The sequence below is a fragment of the Oncorhynchus gorbuscha genome, linkage group LG09 (genome assembly GCF_021184085.1).
Source record: "Oncorhynchus gorbuscha isolate QuinsamMale2020 ecotype Even-year linkage group LG09, OgorEven_v1.0, whole genome shotgun sequence".
Taxonomy (NCBI): Eukaryota; Metazoa; Chordata; class Actinopteri; order Salmoniformes; family Salmonidae; genus Oncorhynchus; species Oncorhynchus gorbuscha.
Window position 1 is genome coordinate 51,099,325 of NC_060181.1, and position 22,384 is coordinate 51,121,708.

Sequence of the window (22,384 nt, forward strand, 5' to 3'; positions counted from 1 at the left end):
TCCTTAAAAAATACAACTTTTACATTACCTTGCAGCTTACCTATAAAATGGGCTGATGGTGAAGTAGACATACTCTGTATTCATATCACAAAAGATAAAAATAACCTCTCCACAATGAATTTCAATAGAAAACTTGTAAAAGAGACAAGATCCTGCAACCACGGAGAGCTAAATACCTGTCTATTTATGGAAAAATTGCCCTTAGTCATATCTCAGTTTACTCACTTACTTATGGCACTGCCTACATTTTTCAAATCATATGAGCAAAAAATATTTTGCTTTATCTGGGATGCTAAACCAGACAAAATAAAACATGCCTATCTATATAATGAATATGAATTGGGTGGGTTGAGATGATTAAATATAAAAAGCACTAAACCTCCCTCTAAAAGCTTCACTCATTCAACAGTTTTATTTGAACCCTAAATGGTTCTCAAGTAGATTAATAAGAAAAGCTCATCCATTGTTAAAAAATTGCCTTTTTGCAGATTGCCATGTCTCATTTCCGATTAATTGAAAATGATACTTTGAAAACAAGCATTACAGAGCTGGCTACAATTTCAATTTCATCCCCCTGAAAAGATAGAACAAATATTACAACAAATATAATGGCTGAACTCAAATGACATAGCAGGGATTGATAAAATACCTTTATTTATGGGAAAGATGTTTGAAAATGGTATTTTGTTCTTAAATTATATTGTAAATTGCTATGGTAGAGTTATGTCCTTCATGGAGTTATCAGAATTGTACGGGAAGGTCTGCTCAATCCAAGAGTACAACCAATTGATTACAGCATTGCCCCAAAAATGGAGGAGGCAGGTGGCAGCGGGAGGAGGTAGGGAACTGGTCTGTCTGCCCAATTAAAGGATCAAAACTGGAGGATGAATAAAAATAGCATAAATAGGATGGTATACCAGTTTCATTTGAGGACCAGGATGTTGATAACTGTGCCATACAGATTGCAACATAGTTGGAAAGAGATTTTTGATGTACCGAGTCCATGGTATAGGGTGTATGAGTTGATATATCAAACAACGCAAGATTCAAGACTTCGTGCTTTTCAGCTAAAAGTATTATATATAATTCTTGCCACCAACAAAATGTTGAATATTTGGGGCATAAAATCATCGAAGCTCTGCAGATTTTGTTGTGAGGATACAGAATCAATAGACCATTTATTTTGGTATTGTTCTCAGGTAGCATGTTTCTGGTCTCAGGTTCAGGAATGGCTGAAAATGCATAGCATTGATCTGAAATTGACCCTAGAAATATTACTGTTAGGAGATCTGGAGAGACCGGGTCAGTCAATTACTAATTAGTAAAAGTATTTATCTTCAACACGCAATCTGTAGATTCTATTCGATTAGATAGATTTAAATTGTACGTTAAACATCATAGCATAGTTGAAAGATATGTGTTGCGTGGGTGGCCAGCAGAGCTAGATGGGATGGGCTGAGGGAAGCTGAGGGTTGGTATGTGGAATTGGAGACAAGTGGGAGTGGAGTTGCTGTGTGTGAGAGAGAATGATGGTCAAAAGATAAAAGGAAAAAAGTCTAAATAAAACATAATAAAAGTACATTTGAATGACACTAAGTGGCAGTGTTTTTACAACTAATGCTGGTTTGCCTGAGGCTGATGCTGTGCAGGTGTTTTTACACATGCATATACACACACTCTTCATTCAAATAAACATTGGGGAACTGTGGGGGGGATATTGAAGGGTTCGGGCTTCACAAGATTGTGATCATGAAAAAGGAAACTATGACATTTTATATCACTATCACGCACCTTCACACCTAAGGATGGCTCTGTAGCGGAAAGAAGGATATATGTTTGATAGTGATTTGATGCTGTATTGTTTGTCGTTCATGTTCAAATGTTACCCTTTCCTTGTGTTTTTTTGTAATAAATAATTGTATATATATATACAGGTATATACACACACACACACACACACACACACACACACACACACACACACACACACACACACACACACACACACACACACACACACACACACACACACACACACACACACACACACACACACACACACACACACACACACACACACACACACACACACACACACACACACACATGGAAGCGGTGGATGGTGTGCACACCTCCTTAGTCGAAGTAGAAGTCCACTCCGAATACCTCTTGCCAAAGCTATAGTTTGTTAACAAGAAATTTGTGGAGTGGTTGAAAAAACAAGTTTTAATGACTCTAACCTAAGTGTATGTAAACTTCCGACTTCAACTGTATATTATTTTTTTCAACGTTTTTTTAATGATTATACAAATAAGACAGAACAGGTAGAGGACAGCACACGGATCCCCTACCAAATCAAACCCACTCCAACCCCCCAATGCTCTAACAGAGCCCCACCCCGAAACCAGACTTAAAGCATTAGTCATTTAGGTCAACATTGGATCATTCAGAGATCCTCACTGAACATCTGGAGAGAGTTTGCTGCACTGAAAGTGAAGGGGCTGAATAATTTTGCACGCCCAATTTTTCAGTTTTTGATTTGTTAAAAAAGTTTGAAATATCCAATAAATGTCGTTCCACTTCATGATTGTGTCCCACTTGTTGTTGATTCTTCACAAAAAATACAGTTTTATATCTTTATGTTTGAAGCCTGAAATGTGGCAAAAGGTCGCTAAGTTCAAGGGGGCCGAATACTTTCGCAAGGCACTGTATCTCCCTCACTAACTTTAAGCATCAGCTGTCAGAGCAGCTTACTGATCTCTGCAGCTGTACACAGCTCATCTGTAAATAGCCCATCCAACCAACCATCTACCTACCTCATCCCATATGTTTTCCTGCTCTTTTGCACACCAGTATTTCTACTTGCACTTCCTCATCTGCACATCTATCACTCCAGTGTTAAGTGCTAAATTGTAATTAAGTCGCCACTGTGGCCTATTTATTGCCTTACCTCCTTACTTCATTTGCACACACTGTATACATATTTTCTATTGTGTTATTGACTTTACGTTAGTTTATCCCATGTGTAACTCTGTGCTGTTGGTTTAGTCGCACAGCTTTGCTTTATCTTGGCCAGGTCGCAGTTGTAAATGAGAACTTGTTCTCAACTGGCCTACCTGGTTAAATAAAGGTGAACTAAAAATAAAAACATTGTTGGTTTGGGGCTCTTAACTAAGCATTTCACTGTTGTATTGCATGTGACTAATACAATTTGATTTGAAATGTATTAACTAGGTTGGAGGCTGACTGGTCAAGCTCTGTTTTTTATTATTAAACATATTCTGATTTACATGTACACAGTCGGAAATAGGCAATTTTATGCAGCAAGTAGCCTACATATAATTCCATTTTGACGCATCTGGCAGTTTCTTCTCTTCCTAGCCTGTCACGTGGCATGGTTTCCATAGTAACGTATCAGTTTTGGTTGTTTTGATGCGTTGCTGGACTGAAGCAAACTGATGTCCTAGCATCAAACAAGCACTTTACGTGTAGATATAGCTAGCTAAACTATTGTTATATTTTTACAGTAGGAAGCTTTCTAGCTAGTAAACCGTTCCTGAAACGTAGCTAGCAAGGTACTTAAAGGTAAGCCTAACGTTAGCTAGCTAGCTTTGGCTATCAGTGTCATGGTTAAGTTAGCTACGTTAGCTAACTAGCTAGCAAGTAGGCTCCTTAATGACTAATTTGTAACTAACAGTAACGTTAATCTAACTAAAGTTAGCTAGCTAAATTATATAATATGTTAAATGATCTCCAGGCTAACGTCACTGCGGTTACTCAAATTAACTAGCTAACGTAGCTAGGTCCTTCTAATATATTTATTTCGGTCTGGCACCATGCTATGTCGTGACTCCTTTGAAAAGTTTAGTTAATCTTGTTTCAATGTTCTAGAGTTGGTGGCCAAAGCGGGCCAGTAAGGAGGTCAGAATGTCGGGCGACCTGGTAGGAGTGTGGGAAGTGGCCCTGAGCGATGGAGTCCATCGGATTGAGTTTGAACATGGCACAACCACGGGGAAAAGGGTAATCTACATAGACGGAAAGGTAAAACTTGATAAATAATAGTTACGTTAAACTTAACCCTATTTATTAGACAAGCAGACAAAACGTCAAGCATCAACAAACTCGGAGAATCTCTCCCACTCACTAAACTCACTCCCTCTCTCTGTTTGAGATTGAGTGGTAGCTTCTCTTGATCTCCCTCAATGGCAGTCACATTCAGAGAACCATTTAACATGTCAGTCTTTGCCATGTCGTGTGTGTGTGTGTATATATATATATATATATATATATATTATATATATTTATATTATATTTGCTTACAATTACTACTCGGGTCCTGTCAAGTAAATGTAGGCATTTTGAATATAAGTCTAATATTATAACAGTATGACAGTAACATAGAATCACACTGAATTATTGGACCTCTTGCATTTGTCCCTTTGCCCAGGAAATTGTAAGAAGAGACTGGATGTTCAAGCTGGTGGGAAAGGAGACCTTCAATGTAGGAAGTGCGGCCACCAAAGCCACCATTAACATTGACGCAGTGAGCGGCTTTGCTTACGAATACACCCTGGAGATCAATGGAAAGAGCCTGAAAACGTACACGGAGAACCGCTCCAAAGTCACCAACACTTGGCTGCTCAACCTGGACGGCATCGACTGCAGGGTCGTCCTGGGTAAGATATGTGCCCTATGTGTCCATTTCCTCTCCCCAGCTTTTAATGTAAACATACAGTGTGTCAACCACTATAAGGGGAAACTGATATTGAACACTGCCTGTCTTTTTGAGCCATTGAGATTTATTTACAAAGTGCAATAGATTGCTGTGGCAATATTTGTATCTTGTGGATGTTTGCAAAGCACCTCCCATAAAATATAAATTACATCAAATTACTCAAGTCTGAATGCTGATAGGCTATGTCAGCCATTCTGGAACTTCAAAGTGAAATAGATGGGTTCAAAATAAACTTCACTGTTTTTAAAATGCCCCATGGTAATGTTAGGTCTGACTTGTCTTAACACAATGACAGGCAATGGTGCAAAAAAATCAATGAACTTGTCACAAACCCATGTGTTCGGTTATTGGTTGTTGCATTTGGTAGTTTGAGAATATGGAACTGACAATTACCATTGCATTAGCTAGGCTATAGTACCTTTGATGGTTCACTATTGAACAGAGTGGGCATGACTGTAAAAATATTCACTCCTAGTGTGGTTAGTATAGTGTTAGCCAATTTCTTTATGCTACGGCCCTTAAAACGTGCGCACCTCAGCAATCTAAACAAAGACCACCAGAATACCAACACTTATCTTCCACTGGTGGTATGTCATGGATGAGGCTGTTATTTTTATAGCCTCTAACTCCACACCACCATCCTAGGGCTTATGGAAAACAGTAGGCCTTGTAACTGTTCCAGACTGGGAAAGACAGGTAGCCCAGAGGTTAAAGAGATGGGCCAGTAACCAGAGGGTTTCCAGTTCCAAGTCTGAGGGGGAAACCAAGAGCTGGATGAGAGCTGGCAAATGGAGATGCCATCACCTGCTGTTGTGCCCTTGAGCAAGGCACCTCTCACCTAAAACTCTACGCTTCTGAGTGGCACAGCGGTCTAAGGCACTGCATCTCAGTGCTAGAGGCGTCAAAAAACAGACTCTGGTTCGATCCCGGGCTGTATCACAACTGGCTGTGATCGGGAGTCACATAGGGCGGCACACAATTGGCCCAGCGTCGTCCGGGTTAGGGGAGGGTTTGGCCGAGATAGGCCGTCATTGTAAATAAAAAAAATGCTCCAGGTGCTCATTTCTAAGGCCAAATCCTTCTTTTTCTTCTTCATTTGGCACTTTGCCACCTGCCCTCTACACCACTGCTCAGATAAGTTCAGATATCAGGTGATACTGTCCCCTTTTCTAAGAAATGGCTCAGATGGGTTGGCCGTTCTAGCAGTAATAACGCAGCCTCTGGCACGTCTACAGTGTCAGCATAGGTTCGAATCCGGCCTACTTTCCCCAATGTTATACTCTCACTATCTGTTTTAATAGAGTCTGAAAAAACCTTTAAAAATACATCTATTTTACCATTGCGTGTAAAAATGTAAAAAACTGAAGACACCACGTCATTATTGGACACATTTTATTGACATGGTAGCGCCACGGTTACGGCAGCGTCACGCTCGCTTGCAAAATAGTGTAGAAGCAATTGCCTGACTGTAAACCATTTTAAGTGGCTAGCTAATCATCTTGGAAAACTGTGGGGGGAAACAATTCACTTATTTATCATTAATTAACCACTTCAAATGCATTTGGTAACAAACACGACGCTGTCTCCAAAGTCAAGGTTTCTCCAGCAATATTTACTTGACGTTCTTTGACGTCTCCACTTTACAAGCTCAGGATCCACTTGTGTTGGTAGGCAGTTAATTGTATGTGTTCCTTGATTGTATTTGGCAACCCTGTCCCTGTATTCATAGAGAGAAGCAACTGGTTGGTGTGAAAATGAACGCGGTCGTTGACGCGGCTGATTTGTAGAGGCCCCCATCTTGGTGGTGTGGATCATAAAAAAATTTTTTTAGGCCAATTTCCTGCAATTTTACATATTTCTCCATGGAGCGGATTTTTTTTTTTCTGTTTTAAAATACATTTTTCTACAATTGTACACATTTTGACAGGCAGCTCAGAGAAACTTTCCTGCAATTCTATGCATTTTGTTATGGACAATTCTGTGTTCTTTTGCTCAAACAAAATAAATAATGCTCAATTTTATTTTATAATATTATTTTGGGAATTTTCTATTCTCCCTGACTGTTGAGCTTTTATATTGGTGATTGTAAGTTCTCAAAGACTATATCATAAAACATATATATATATACAGTTGAAGTCGGAAGGTTATATACACTTAGGTTGGAGTCATTAAAACTCATTTTTCAACCACTCCACAATTTCTTGTCAACAAACTATAGTTTTGGCAAGTCAGATAGGACATCTACTTTGTGCATGACAAGTAATTTTTAAACAATTGTTTACAGACAGATTATTTCACATATAATTCACTGTATCACAATTCCAGTGGGTCAGAAGTTTACATACACCAAGTTGACTGTGCCTTTTAAACAGCTTGGAAAATCCCAGAAAATGTCATGGCTTTAGAAGCTTCTGATAGGCTACTTGACATAATTTGAGTCAATTGGAGGTGTACCTGGAGAAGTATTTCAAGGCCTACCTTCAAACTCAGTGGCACTTTGCTTGACATCGTGGGAAAATCAAAAGAAATCAGCCAAGACCTTGTAGACCTCCACAAGTCTCGTTCATCATTGGGAGAAATTTCAAAATGCCTGAAGGTACCACGTTCATCTGTACAAACAATAGTAACCAATTATAAACACCATGGGACATTACATTACATTTACATTACATTTAAGTCATTTAGCAGACGCTCTTATCCAGAGCGACTTACAAATTGGTGCATTCACCTTATGACATCCAGTGGAACAACCACTTTACAATAGTGCATCGAAATATTTTAAGGGGGGGAGGGGGGGTGAGAAGGATTACTTTATCCTATCCTAGGTATTCCTTAAAGAGGCGGGGTTTCAGGTGTCTCCGGAAGGTGGTGATTGACTCCGCTGTCCTGGCGTCGTGAGGGAGTTTGTTCCACCATTGGGGAGCCAGAGCAGCGAACAGTTTTGACTGGGCTGAGCGGGAACTGTACTTCCTCAGTGGTAGGGAGGCGAGCAGGCCAGAGGTGGATGAACGCAGTGCCCTTATTTGGGTGTAGGGCCTGATCAGAGCCTGGAGGTACTGAGGTGCCGTGCCCCTCACAGCTCCGTAGGCAAGCACCATGGTCTTGTAGCGGATGCGAGCTTCAACTGGAAGCCAGTGAAGAGAGCGGAGGAGCGGGGTGACGTGAGAGAACTTGGGAAGGTTGAACACTAGACGGGCTGCGGCGTTCTGGATGAGTTGTAGGGGTTTAATGGCACAGGCAGGGAGCCCAGCCAACAGCGAGTTGCAATAATCCAGACGGGAGATGACAAGTGCCTGGATTAGGACCTGCGCCGCTTCCTGTGTGAGGCAGGGTCCACACAGCTGTCATACCGCTGTAACGGCATTCGTCTGTTGAATGAAGAAAGTCGGACCGAAATGCAGCGTGTAGGTTACTCATGACTTTAATGAACAGAATAGCGGTACATGAAATAACTGAAATACAAAAACAACAGAACGGAACGTGAAACTAATTACAGCCTATCTGGTGACTACAACACAGAGACAGGAACAAACACCCACAAAATACAAAGCGAACTCAGGCTACCTAAATACGGTTCCCAATCAGAGACAACGATAAGCACCTGACTCTAATTGAGAATCGCCTCAGGCAGCCAAGCCTAACTAGACACACCCCTAATCATACACAATCCCAATTAATACAAACCCCAATACGAAACACAACATATAAACCCATGTCACACCCTGGCCTACCCAAACATATACCAAAAACACAAAATACAATGACCAAGGCGTGACAACCGCTCAGGAAGGAGACGCTTTCTGTCTCCTAGAGATTAACGTATTTTGGTGCGAAAAGTGCAAATCAATCCCAGAACAACAGCAAAGGACCTTGTGAAGATGCTGGAGGAAACAGGTACAAATCTACAGTAAAACGAGTCCTATAGCGACATAGCCTGATAGGCTGCTCAGCAAGGAAGAAGCCACTGCTCCAAAACCGCCACAAAAAAGCCAGACTACAGTTTGCAACTGCACATGGGGACAAAGATCATACTATTTGGAGAAATGTCCTCTGGTCTGATGAAACAAAAATAGAACTGTTTGGCCATAATGACCATCGTTATGTTTGGAGGGAAAAGGGGGAGGCTTGCAAGCCGAAGGACACCATCCCAACCATAAAGCACGAGGGTGGCAGGATCATGTTGTGGGGGTGCTTTGCTGCAGGAGGGACTGGTGCACTTTACAAAATAGATTGCATCATGAAGTTAAGCTTGGTCGCAAATGGGACTTCCAAATGGACAATGACCCCAAGCATACTTCCAAAGTTGTGGCAAAATGGCTTAAGGACAACAATGTCAAGGTATTGGAGTGGCCATCACAAAGCCCTGACCTCAATCCCATTGAAAATGTGTGGGCAGAACTGAAAAAGTGTGAGCGAGCAAGGAGGCCTACAAACATTTTCCCCAGCTCTTTTATTTATTTTTATTTTACCAGGCAAGTCAGTTAAGAATAAATTCTTATTTTCAATGATGGCCTAGGAACAGTGGGTTAACTGCCTATTCAGGGGCAGAACGACAGATTTGTACCTTGTCAGCACGGGGGTTTGAACTTGCAACCTTGCGGTTACTAGTCCAACGCTCTAACCACTAGGCTACCCTGCCGCCTCTGTCAGGAGGAATGGGCCAAAATTCACCCAGCTTTAATTTAAAAGCTGCTTTAATTTAAAAGCTGCTTTAATTTAATTTAAGAAATTAAAGCAGAAATAAATCATTCTCTCTACTATTATTCTGACATTTCACATTCTCATAATAAAGTGGTGATTTAAGACAGGGAATTATTACTAGGATTAAATGTCAGGAATTATGAAAAACTGAGTTTAAATGTATTTGGCTAAGGTGTATGTTAACTTCCGACTTCAACTGTAGGTCATTATCTTTTCTACATACTTTATATCTGGTTTTAGTTGTTTCAGTTTACACTGAAAGGGCCCCCCCCCACTGTTTGGATTTCGGTGACCCGAAAAAACACTTAGGTGGACCAGCCACGAATTTCACTGGCATGAAAAGTCCATCACCCTTGCTCTCAGAAACAATTGAAGTGTTACTGTTATTGAAGTGTGACTCACGCTCCTTTGAAATCACTCAAAAGCTTATCTGAACATAGCCTAAGAAAAATGCTTTACTTTGGCAGAAGCCAAGTCACAGCTATCTTAAAGGCATGTTCTCATGGTGATCATCAATCAGGAGTACAATATGTGCTGCTTACATTCTGCGTATCCTGAAGTATTTTATTGATGTTTGCCTAATATGTGTTATTTCTCTTTCCACAGAGAAAGACACTATGGATATTTGGTGTAATGGACAAAAAATGGAGACAGCGGTAAGCATCTTCCCTCCAATCATGCTGAGAATCACTTAGCAAAAAGATGAATAGTAAAACGCGGATGTCCCGTCTACCGGGCAATCTGTTTATTTCCTGTGTTTGAGGGGTGCAAAATCGACTTGTCACTTAAATCTTGCTGGATTGATTGCTTTTATTATAATCAAATTATATTTGTCACATGCGCCGGATACAACAGGTGTAGACCTTACAGTGAAATGCTTACTTACAAGACCTTAACCAACAATGCAGTTGAGAAAATAAGTTTTAAAAAAAGTAAGAAATAATAACAAATAATTAAAGAGCAGCAGTAAATTAAAATAGCGGGGCTATATACAGGGGGTACCGGTACAGAGTCAATGTGCGGGGGCATTGGTGTCGAGGTAACTGAGGTAATATGTACATGTATGAAGAGTTATTAAAGTGACTAAGCATAGATAATAACAGAGAGTAGCAGCAGTGTAGAGGGAGGAGGGGTGGGCGGTGCAAATACACTGCGTGCACAATTTAGGCAAATTGTGTTCCTCAGGATTAATTTTATTGTTGAACAAACACAATGCTCTCAGTCAATCCAAAATGTTGAACCTCAAACCAGAATGTTTAACAAAGGAGAGGTGATTTTTGTCTTTCTCGGGGAATATATAAGTGTGCACAATTATTAGGCAACTATTAGTGTGCAGAATTAGGCAACTAAATTACAAAAATAATTTCTCCCAACTCATGTGTTTATTCAACATTTCAGTAAGTGTAACAAATAAGTAACACAAAATGGCAATTAAATAAAAATGTTGGCCCTTCAAAAATATTCAGTGACCTTCTTTTCAATAACTGCCATGAGCCTTCCAGTTTCTTGATCTGTTCACGATCAACTTTCGCTGAAACAGCAACTACAGCCTCCCAAATGCTGTTCAAAGAGGTGTATTGTCTTCACTCACTGTAAATCTCACATTTGAGAGGGGCCCACAAGTTCTCAATATAATATAATTGTCAGGTGAGGAAGGGGGCCAGGTCATTATTGGGGCATCGTTGAGGCCCTTGCTGGCTAGCCAAGCAGTGGAGTACTTGGATGCATGTGATGGAGCATTGTCCTACATAAAGATCATGGCCTTCTTGAATGCTGAGGACTTATTCCTATACCACTGCTTGAAGAAGGTATCTTCCAGAAACTGCCAGTAAGTTTGGGAGTTGAGTTTCAGTCCATCTTCAACCCGAAAACGTCCAACTACCTCATCCTTAATGATAGCAGCCCATACCAGTACCCCTCCTTCACCTTGCTGGCGCCTGACTTGAAGTGGTGCTCTGTGTCCATTACTGATCCAGTCACGGGCCCATCCATCTGGTCCATCAAGAGTCACTCTCATTTCATCTGTCCATAAAACCTTTGAAAAATTGCCCAATCTTGATGCATCAACTTGTGAATCTTATTCAGTGGTGGTCATGTTTCTGCCATCTTGACCTTGGCCATGTCTCTGAGTTACTTGACACCTTGTACTTCTGGACACTCCAGGTAGGTTGTAGTTCTGGAATATGGTGGCACTGGAGGATAATGGGTTCCTGGTGGCTATGCAGTCAATTTGCGCCTTTTCTTCTCCATGCATTTTTTTTGTGCCACAGCTGACGATACGCAACAAAATGTTTGATTGTCCGGTGGTCACGCCTCAATAGTTTAGCTATTTAAAGAGTGCTTCATCCGCCTGAAAGGCATTTTAAAATGTTTGACTTTTCAGTGTCAATTAAATGAAGCTGCCTAATAATTATGCACAGCTTAATGTAAATGTTATTCAATTTCGCCACACAATCCCTCATTACACAAATACATATAGCCTGAAAATAATTCCATTCAATAAGCATTCAAGTTTGTATAGTTTGGAGTTGGAAAATGTGCATAGAAATAAGATCAAAATACTCATTTGATTAGCTTGGGGGTAGAAGCTGTTTAGAAGCCTCTTGGACCTAGACTTGGCGCTCTGGTACCGCTTGCCATGCGGTAGCAGAGAGGACAGTCTATGACTACTAGGGTGGCTGGAGTCTTTGACCATTTTTAGGGCCTTCCTCTGACACCGCCTGGTATAGATGTCCTGGATGGCAGGATGCTTGGCCCCGGTGATGTATCGGGCCGTACTCACTACCCTTTGTAGTGCCTTGCGGTTGGAGGCCGAGCAGTTGCCATACCAGGCAGTGATGCAACCCGTCAGGATGCTCTCGATGGTGCAGCTGTAAAACCGTTTGAGGATCTGAGGACCCATGCCAAATCTTTTCAGTCTCCTGAGGGGGAATAGGTTTTGTCATGTCCTCTTCACGACTGTCTTGGTGTGCTTGGACCCTGTTACTTTGTTGGTGATGTGGACGCCAAGGAACTTGAAGCTCTCAACCTGCTCCACTACAGGCCCGTCGATCAGAATGGGGGAGTGCTCGATCCTCCTTTTCCTGTAGTTCACAATCATCTCCTTTGTCTTGATCACGTTCAGGGAGAGGTTATTGTCCTTGCATCACATGGTCAGGTCTCTGACCTCCTCCCTATAAGCTATCTCATTGTCGTCAGTGATCAGGCCTACCACTGTTGTGTCAAACTTAATGATGGTGTCGGAGTCGTGCCTGGCTGTGCAGTCATGAGTGAACAGGGAGTACAGGAGGGCACTGAGCATGCACCCCTGAGGGGCCCCCGTATTGAGGACCAGCGTGGCGGATATGTTGTTACCTACCCTTACCACCTGGGGGCGGCCCGGAAGTCCAGGATCCAGGAAGTCCAGGATCCAGTTGCAGAGGGAGGTGTTTAGTTCCAGGGTCCTTAGCTTAGTGATGAGCTTTGAGGGCACTATGGTGTTGAACGCTGAGCTGTAGTCAATGAACAGCATTCTCACATGGGTGTTCCTTTTGTCCAGGTGTGAAAGGGCAGTGTGGAGTGCAATAGAGATTGCATCATCTGTGGATCTGTTGGTGCGATATGCAAATTGGGTTGGGTCTAGGGTTTCTAGGATAATGGTGTTGATTATAACCATGACCAGCCTTTCAAAGCATTTCATGGTTACAGACGTGAGTGCTACGGGTCGGTAGTCATTTAGACAGGTTACATTAGTGTTCTTGGGTACAGGGACTATGGTGGTCTGCTTGAAACATGTTGGTATTACAGACTCAGACAGGGAGAGGTTGAAAATGTCAGTGAAGACACTTGCCAGTTGGTCAAATGGCAGCTGCGACTCTTTCATACTCTTGTTCGTGCCTTTAGTATTTCCCCATTAACGTTACAACCGCAGACATTTTTGTAATGTCCTGTCAAGCACATCCTGTCAAGGGCTCAATGGAATGCGTTGTTTTTCTGTTGCATCGATAAGAATGTTTAAGCTTTGTTGTAAATTTAACTCATCATCTCAACACTTACATCACAAGAAAGAGAAGAAAGTTACCTTTTTTGATGGGTGTTCATTTTTTTGGAATTTAATTAAGTAATAATTTAATATAGTTGAAATGTTTACAAATTAATGTGCTGTTATGAAAGCAACTTCTGAAAATGAACACATGGATTATAGTGATATTATGGCTGATCTCGCAAACAATGTAATGTATGTATCAATGTTATCTAAAGCCAAGTGTGTTGATTTTTAATCCAAGGGTATATTGACACATTTGTTGAATTATGTAACAGAAGGTGACAACAATGGTAATTAATGAGTCAGTCTAGACAGCCTTGGTATATGCAGGTACTGTAGGCCTAGACAAAGTAATTTTTGGTGGTTGCAACCCTGTTCCACACCTTTATGTTAATGTATTAATATATTAAATACACCCAGTGTATTAATGCAAATGAGGCACATATCATTTTGATTATTTTAACACAAAATATTTTTTTCAACACCTGATACCATTAGAAAATGTATGGGAGGATTCTAGGAAAAACATTGAGGTTAACATTATTTGATTTTATAAACAAGACGCAATAAAACAGGGAAATGCACCACTCCTAACCTCCTAGCCCACTTAAAATCAAACTGGCCCTCTATATCCCTCCATACACTCTTAATTTATGTATAATATTTACATTAAACTTTACTGAAATCTGTTAATCTCTCTATCTCGTTCACAGGGGGAGTTTGTGGAAGATGGTACTGAGACACACTTCACTCTAAGCGACCATGACTGTTGCATTAAGGCCGTGAGCAGTGGAAAGAGGCGAGATGGCATTATCCACACTTTGCTTGTGGACGGCACAGAGATAGCTGAAACCACAGAGTGATTGTCTGTATAGGTGTTTTGAGCACTTTGTTGGAGTGAAGAAAGCCTTTTTCAAATCAGGGACAAAATAATAGACTGAACATTGGTGCTGTGTGATATTTCACTGTCAAGCTGGAGTCCATGAGGCACCTCTGCACAATGTCCATGATCTTAGATGGTTAACCACCAAAGATCATGGGCATCGTGCAGAGGTACCTCATGGGCTCCAGTTCTGTAGACATACAGTATTTTATATAATTTTATCTGGTAAACTGACATTATCACCAGTGAGTGAAAGGCAGGTTGCACAGTTGTGTCAAGAGGAGTAGTAATGTCAATTCAGTGTTTTTCCTAAATGGGAAAACATTTTTTAATTTTTAAGTTGATATTCCAGTCACTTTCCAGAAAGTGCACTGTGTATGAGGAATCATCCTTGTACTTGTAATTTACAAAACACACATTCTGCTTCCCAAATGGCACCCTATTCCCATATGGGCCCTGGTCAAAAGTAGTGCACTATATAAGGAATAAGGTGCCATTTGGGACACAGAACCTGTCCATGGGCCATGCAGCTCACTTATAATGCATTAATGTGCCAGTAATTTGCTTTTTTGTGTAGGCTGCAACATTCTAAAACAAATTAATTGTAATAACTGGAGTATTTATAAACAGATCTGTCCCGTGCATAGTTGGTAACATCAATGGTATGTTTATGTTAATGATTATTGGATGTCAGCCCTTACAATTAATTAATTAATTGAGTTTAGGCAAGTTTGGTTGGTGATAAGTGTATGTAAATACAGTATATGAACTTGTTGGCCCAAATTCTAACAGTTGCAGCTAAAGGAAAACCACACTGGGGGTTCACTCAGAATGTTGATGCTGTATTGGAGGTGTTAACTGTTAAGAATGATTAATCTCAGTTAACCCAGAACTATACTCTCACATAATTGGTCAGATACTTGATTATGTTCTGGGTGTTTAGAGAATGAGGATCAAAACCGTAACGAAGAGCTTCACAATCTCACTTTGCAAGTTACGGGCAAGTCTATGGGCAAAATGTCCACTCCCCTTCGGGAAAAAAAGTGCTAACATCTGCGAAATTGTGATTTGTCCAAAGCACCAGAACTAATGCTGCTCGTTATCCCATGCATCCCGTTGTATTTTGACAGGTCTACGCTACCATGTATATTTATGTAGTCTGTCCAGGAGAGATGAAAAACGGACACTTGCCATTAGATATTGACGTGAAAACACACCTGTCCAAAGTATAACGTAAACCTGTCCATGTACCAGTTTTCCTATATCTGTGATTGATTGATTGATTTGGGGTCAATTCAATGGAACGGGACTTCTTTTGCTAGATTCTAGCCAGTGTCTGACATGAACAGAATAAACTGTGCTGTTGCTCTCAGATTCTATTTATTTTATATCAAAAGAGCACTATATGTATTCAGGTATAGTTACTGCATTGTTTGTATTATGTACACTGCATGACCAAAAGTATGTGGACAGACACCTGCTTGTCAAACATCTCATTCCAGAATCATGGGCATTAAGTTGGTCACCCCTTTGCTGCTATAACAGCCTCCTCTCTTCTGGGAAGGCTTTCCACTAGATGTTGGAACATTGCTGTGGGGACTTGCTTCCATTCAGCCACCAGAGCGTTAGTGAGGTCGGGCACTGATTAGGCCTGGCTTGCAGTCTTCGTTCCAATTCATCCCAAACGTGTTCGATGGGGTTGAGGTCAGGGCACTGTGCAGCCTAGTCAAGTTCTTCCACACCGATCTCGACAAACCATTTCTGTATGGACCTCCTTTTGTGCACGGGGGCATGGTGATCTTAGGCTTGTGTGTGGATGCTTGGCTATGGAAACACATTTCATGAAGCTCCCGACGAATAGGTCTTGTGCCGATGTTGCTTCGAGAGGCAGTTTAGAACTTGGTAGTGAGTGTTGCAACCGAGGACAGAATATGTTATGCGCTACACACTTTAGCACTCAGAGGGCCCGTTCTGTGAGCTTGTGTGGCCTGCTACTTTTCGGCTGAGCCTAGACTATCCACTTCACAATAACAGCACTTACAGTTGACCGGGGCATCTCTAGCAGGGCAGAAATTTTAAAAACTGACTTGTTGGAAAGGTGCCATCCTATGACAGTCCCATGTTGAAAGTCAATGAGCTCTTCAGTAAGGCCATTCTACTGTCAATGTTTGTCTATGGAGAATGTTTGTCTATGGAGATTGCATGGCGGTGTCCTCGATTTTATATAGCTGTCAGCAAGGGCTGAAATAGCCGAATCCACTCATTTAAAAGGGTGTCCACATACTTTTGTATATATAGTGTATATTTTGTTTTGTGTGTTAGGTGTTTCAACATGTTTATAATGTGTATATTTTGTTGAACTTGTCAGACATTACTTATTTTATTAAATCCATGTAATTTCACTCAAAGTTGACCCTTATTGTCTTTGCCTAGAATGTTAAAACACCTTTCAGAATCAGTGTGAACTCGCCAACCTGTGTCACATGCTGTAGTCAACTGTGGTGGAACATGTAGCCAAGGCCTAGTTACCTAGATTAGACCCTGCAGAAAATGGATAGGTCTCTTGAAATGGTACATTACTACGTTATTTGTGAAGTGAAAGCTAAGAGATATATTTTAAATGAGAAGCCATTCTCTGGCAAGGTGTAAGGTTAGCAACCTAGGTAAAATGTGTTTTATATTGGATATTTGGTTGTTAATCAGTATTCTCTCATCAATAGCTATTGCCATTACCAAGCCATTACTATGAAAATTATGTATTCTGAATCAGGTAGGATGGAGAAACAGTCAAATTCATTTCTTTATTATGTTTTTTGACCCAGATTTTAATCTTCAATGACTCTTAAAACCTGTTATGACTAGATGTTCCGCTCGACAACATCCGGTGAAATTGTAGAGCGCGAAATTCAAATTAAATTATTAGAAATATTTAACTTTCATAAAATCACAAGTCCAATACACCAAAATAAAGCTTAACATCTTGTTAATCCAGCCACCGTGTCAGATTTCAAAAAGGCTTTACGGCGAAAGCGAACCATGTGATTATCTGAGGACAGCACCCCATCATACTAACACATAAAATCATATTTCAACCAAACAGGTGCGACACGAAAGTCAGAAATAACGATATAATTCATGCCTTACCTTTGAAGATCTTCTGTTGACACTCCAATATGTCCAAGAAACATCACAAATGGTAATTTTGTTCAATAAATTCCTTCTTTACATCCCCAAAATGTCCATTTATTTGGTGCGTTTGATTCAGAAATACACTGCTTCCAACTCGCCCAACATGACTACAAATGATCTAATAAGTTCCCTGTAAACTTGGTCCAAACATTTCAAACAACTTTTCTAATCCAACTTTAGGTATCCTAAAACGTAAATAATCCCTCAAATTTAAGACGGAATATACTGTGTTCAATAGGGGATAAAATCAAAGTGGAGCGAGCTCTATGTCGTGCGCACCAAACAAAAGATTCCACTTGGCTTGACACTTAGAAAGTACAGCTGTACTTCTTCATTTCTCAAAGGAAAAACATCAACCAATTTCTAAAGACTGTTGACATGTAGTGGAAGCCATAGGAACTGCAACCAGATGCCTCATAAATCTAGTTACCAATAGAAACCACAGTGACCTTTCCTGGATGGTTTGTCCTCGGGGTTTCGCCTGCCAAATAAGTTCTGCTATACTCACAGACATTATTTTAACAGTTTTAGAGTGTTTTCTATCCAAATATACCAATTATATGCATATCCTGTATGCTTCTGGGCCTGAGTAGCAGGCAGTTTACTTTGGGCACGCTTTTCATCCGGACGTGAAAATGCTGCCCCCTATCCCAAAGAGGTTTTAAAGCGTCCATGACTATGAATACGCTATTTTATGAATCAGGGGAGGACAACATTTTTGTTGTTGAAATGTGATTGTTCCTTATCTCTTTCTTTCTAGAAACAACACATGATCATGAACTCGCTGCTAGTTTCTATGTTTCTATGAGAATAACATGCATTTGCTTGCCTTTTCAAGCTCGAAGATGATACACTTATTTATCACTCAAAAAAAGTGTGAATAGTGTGCGCACCACAAACATCTTTTCAGGGTGTTGAGGCATCCTCTTCCCAATGCAGCCTCTTCAAACACCATGGGTAGGGGAAGGATATCCATCTGCAAAAGTGAAGTTTTGCTTTGAAGTCAAGTCATATTGTTTCTACCTTAGCTGTTGTGCTTACTAACAGTGACGCTACTATATTGCCCTACACATTGGTATTAAAAGACACGCAATGTCATCACCAAAAAAATAACTGTTTAAAATATTCAGCAATAATTTGTTTGCTATCACAATACTTGTGATAAAATATGATAGCTAAGAGATAGCGATTAGCTAGCTAGCAAGTTAGCCAGTCAGTGGCACTGACAGATTGAAATTGATATACATATACAAAAATAAACAAACCACGCAACATTTTTACTGAGTTACAATTCATATAAGGAAATCAGTCAATTGAAATAGATTCATTAGGCCTAAATCTATGGATTTCATGTGACTGAATACAGATATGCATCTGTTGGTCACAGACTATACGTACATACCCCAACCAGAAGGATTACAGGCAATATTCGCACTGAGCTAAAGAGTAGAGCTGTGGCTCAAGAAGCGAGACTCTAACCTGGAAGCTTATAAGAAATCCAGCTTGACTGAATCGTACTACACTGGCTCCGATGCTCGTCGGATGTGGCAGGGCTTGCAAACTATTACAGACTACAAAGGTAAGCAAAGTCGAGAGCTGTCCAGTGACACGAGCCTACCAGACGAGCTAAATAACTTATATGCTCTCTTCAAGGCAAGTATCGGACGACTGTGTGATCACGCCCTCCGCCGCCAAAATGAGAAAATACCTTTAAACAGGTCAACATTCACAAGGCCGCAGGGCCAGACGGATTACCAGGACATGTACTCCGAGCAACTGGCAAGTGTCTTCACTGACATTTTTTTAACCTCTCCCTGTCTGAGTCTGTAATACCAACAAGCAGACCACCATAGTCACTGTGCACAAGAACACTAAGGTAACCTGCCTAAATGACTACCAACCCGTAGCACTCACGTCTGTAGCCATGAAATGCTTTGAAAACGCTGGTCAGGGCTCACAACACCATTATCACAGAAGCCCTAGACCCACTCCAATTTGCATACCGCACCAACAGATCCACAGATGATGCAATCTCTATTGCACTGCACACCTGGACTAAAGGAACACCTATGTGAGAATGCTATTCATTGGCTACAGCTCAGCGTACAACACCATAGTGCCCTCAAAGTTCTTCACTAAGCTAAGGACCCTGGAACTAAACACCTCCCTCTGCAACTGGATCCTGGACTTCTTGACGAGCCACCCCCCAAGTGGTAAGGGTAGGGAACAACATCCGCCACACTGATCCTTAACACGGGGGCCCTTCAGGGGTGTGTGCTTACTCCCCTCCTGTACTTCCTGTTCACTCATGACTGCACAGCCAGGCACAACTCCAACCCCATCATTAAGTTTGCAGATGACACAACAGTGGTAGGCCTGAACAACGACAATGATGAGACAGCCTATAGGGAGGAGATCAGAGCCTAACCGTGTGGTGCAAGGACAATAACCTCTCCCTCAACGTGATCAAGACAAAGGAGATGATTGTGGACTACAGGAAAAGGAGGACCGAGCACTCCCCCATTCTCATTGACGGGGCTGTAGTTGAGCAGGTTGAGACCTTCAAGTTCCTTGGCGTCCACATCACCAGCAAACTAACATGGTCCAACACCAAGAGTCATGAAGAGGGCACGACAAGCCCTATTTTCCCTCAGGAGACTGAAAATATTTAGCATGGGTCCTCAGATACTCAAAAGGTTTTACAGCTACACCATCAGAACATCCTGACGGGTTGCATCACTGCCTGGCCTCCGACTGCATGGCACTACAGAGGGTAGTGCGTAAGGCCCAGTACATCACCAGGGCCAAGCTTCCTGCCATCCAGGACCTCTATACCAGGCGGTGTCAAAGGAAGGCCCTAAAAAATGTCAAAGACTCCAGCCACCCTAGTAGTCATAGACTGTTCTCTCTGCTACCGCACGACAAGCGGTACCCGGAGAGCCAAGTCTAGGTCCAAGAGGCTTCTAAACAGCTTCTACCCCAAGCCATAAGACTCCTGAACAGCTTCTAACCCCAAGCCATAAGACTCCTGAACAGCTAATCAAATGGCTACCCAGATTATTTGCACCCCCCCCCACACCACCACCACCTCCCTCTTCTACAAAGCTGCTACTCCCTGTCATGATCTATGCAAAGTCACTTTAATAACTCTACCTACATTATATATTACCACAATTACCTCTGCACCTGTGCCCCAGCACATTGACTCTGTACCGGTACTCGCTGTATATAGCCCCACTATTGTTATTTACTGCTGCTCTTTCATTTTTTGTTGTTCTTATCTCTTACTTTTTTTTGTATTTTCTTAAAACTGCATTGTTGTTTAAGGGTTCGTAAATAAGCATTTCACTGTTGTGTCCGGCGCATGCGACTAATATAATTTGATACCTTAAAAAAGGTAGGTGTGTGGATCAGAAAATCAGTCAGTTAAAACAAATGGTGTGCCACCATTTGCCACATGCATCGCAACACATCTCCTTCGTATATAGTTGATAAGGCTTTTGATTGTGGCCTGTTGAATGTTGTCCCAATCCTCTTCAATGAATGTGCGAAGTTGCTGGATATTTTCGGGAATTGGAACACGCTGTCGTACATGTCGATCCAGAGCGTCCTAAATATGCTCAATGGGGAACATGTCTAGTATGCAGGCCATGAAGAAACTTTTAAAGCCCCATGTCGCAAGGATCTGTACACAATTCCTAGAAGCTGAAAATGTCCCGGGTTCTTCCAAGTGCAGTCGCAAAAACCATCAAACGCTATGATGAAACTGGCTCCCATGAGGACCGCCACAGAAAAAAAGACCCAGAGTTAGCAAGCCACGAGGCTAAAGAGGACACCCAGGTTAACACTCAAGATGAGAAAATACATAGACACTACAGCCTTCAGAACAGCCTTAGGAGGCTAAACATCACATCCACATGCCCGCTCATGGCTTTGAGATAGAAGTTGAATCTCAGGAGTTAAATGGACTTGACATGGGGAGAGTCTTTGTGGGAGGTTTTGAAAACTAAGGTTGGTCCTTTACCTTAACATTACAGAACAAGTTTGTAATAACTCTCTCACACGGACTCCCCCCCCTGCACTCACTATGTGTTCCGGGACCTCCCGATTTTCAAATTAAGCGCGGAACCTACTTCAATATTGTCATGGGTCAATATACACTGAATAAAAATATAAACGTAAAATGTAAAAAGGTCATATGTTTCATGAGCTGAAATAAAAAAGATCCCAGAAATGTTCCATGTGCACAAAAAGCTTATTTCTCTCTTATTTCACAGAAGTGTGTTTACATCCTTGTTCGTGAGCATTTCTCCTTTGCCAAGATAATTCATCCACCTGACAGGTGTGGCATATCAAGAAGCTGATTAAACAACATGATCATTACACAGGTGCAGCTTGTGCTGGGGACAATAAAAGACCACTCTAAAATGTGTAGTTTTGTCACACGCCACAGATGTCTCAAGTTGAGGGAGCGTGCAATTGACATGGTGACTGCAGGAATGTCCCCCAGAGATGTTGCCAGAGAATGTAATGTTCATTTTTCTACCAGAAGCCGCCACCAACGTTGTTTAAAAAAAATTTGGCAGTCCATCCAACCGGCCTCACAACAGCAGATCACGTGTATGAGGTAGTGTGGGTGAACTCTTTGCTGATGTCAACATTGGGAACAGTGCCACATTGTGGTGGTGGGGTTATGGTATGGGCAGGCATATTTTAGGGACAACGAACACAGTTGCATTTTATCGATGGCAACTGAGTCCCATTTTTATAAAGGTGACCAACAGATGCATATCTGTATTTCCAGTCATGTGAAATCCATAGATTAGGGCCTAATTTATTTAAATTGAACGAT

The 22,384-nt window shown here is 41.4% G+C and overlaps 1 protein-coding gene across 1 annotated transcript; it reads left to right on the forward strand.

The window, feature by feature from the left end:
* Positions 1 to 3,398: 3,398 nt before the first annotated feature.
* Positions 3,399 to 15,912, forward strand: LOC124042862 (fas apoptotic inhibitory molecule 1-like). Its single transcript, XM_046360997.1, has 5 exons — positions 3,399 to 3,585; positions 3,892 to 4,041; positions 4,448 to 4,676; positions 10,043 to 10,092; positions 14,174 to 15,912. The coding sequence occupies exons 2-5, from the start codon at positions 3,928 to 3,930 to the stop codon at positions 14,321 to 14,323; spliced, it is 543 nt and encodes a 180-aa protein (XP_046216953.1). The 5' UTR covers positions 3,399 to 3,585; positions 3,892 to 3,927; the 3' UTR covers positions 14,324 to 15,912.
* The last annotated feature ends 6,472 nt before the right edge of the window (positions 15,913 to 22,384 follow it).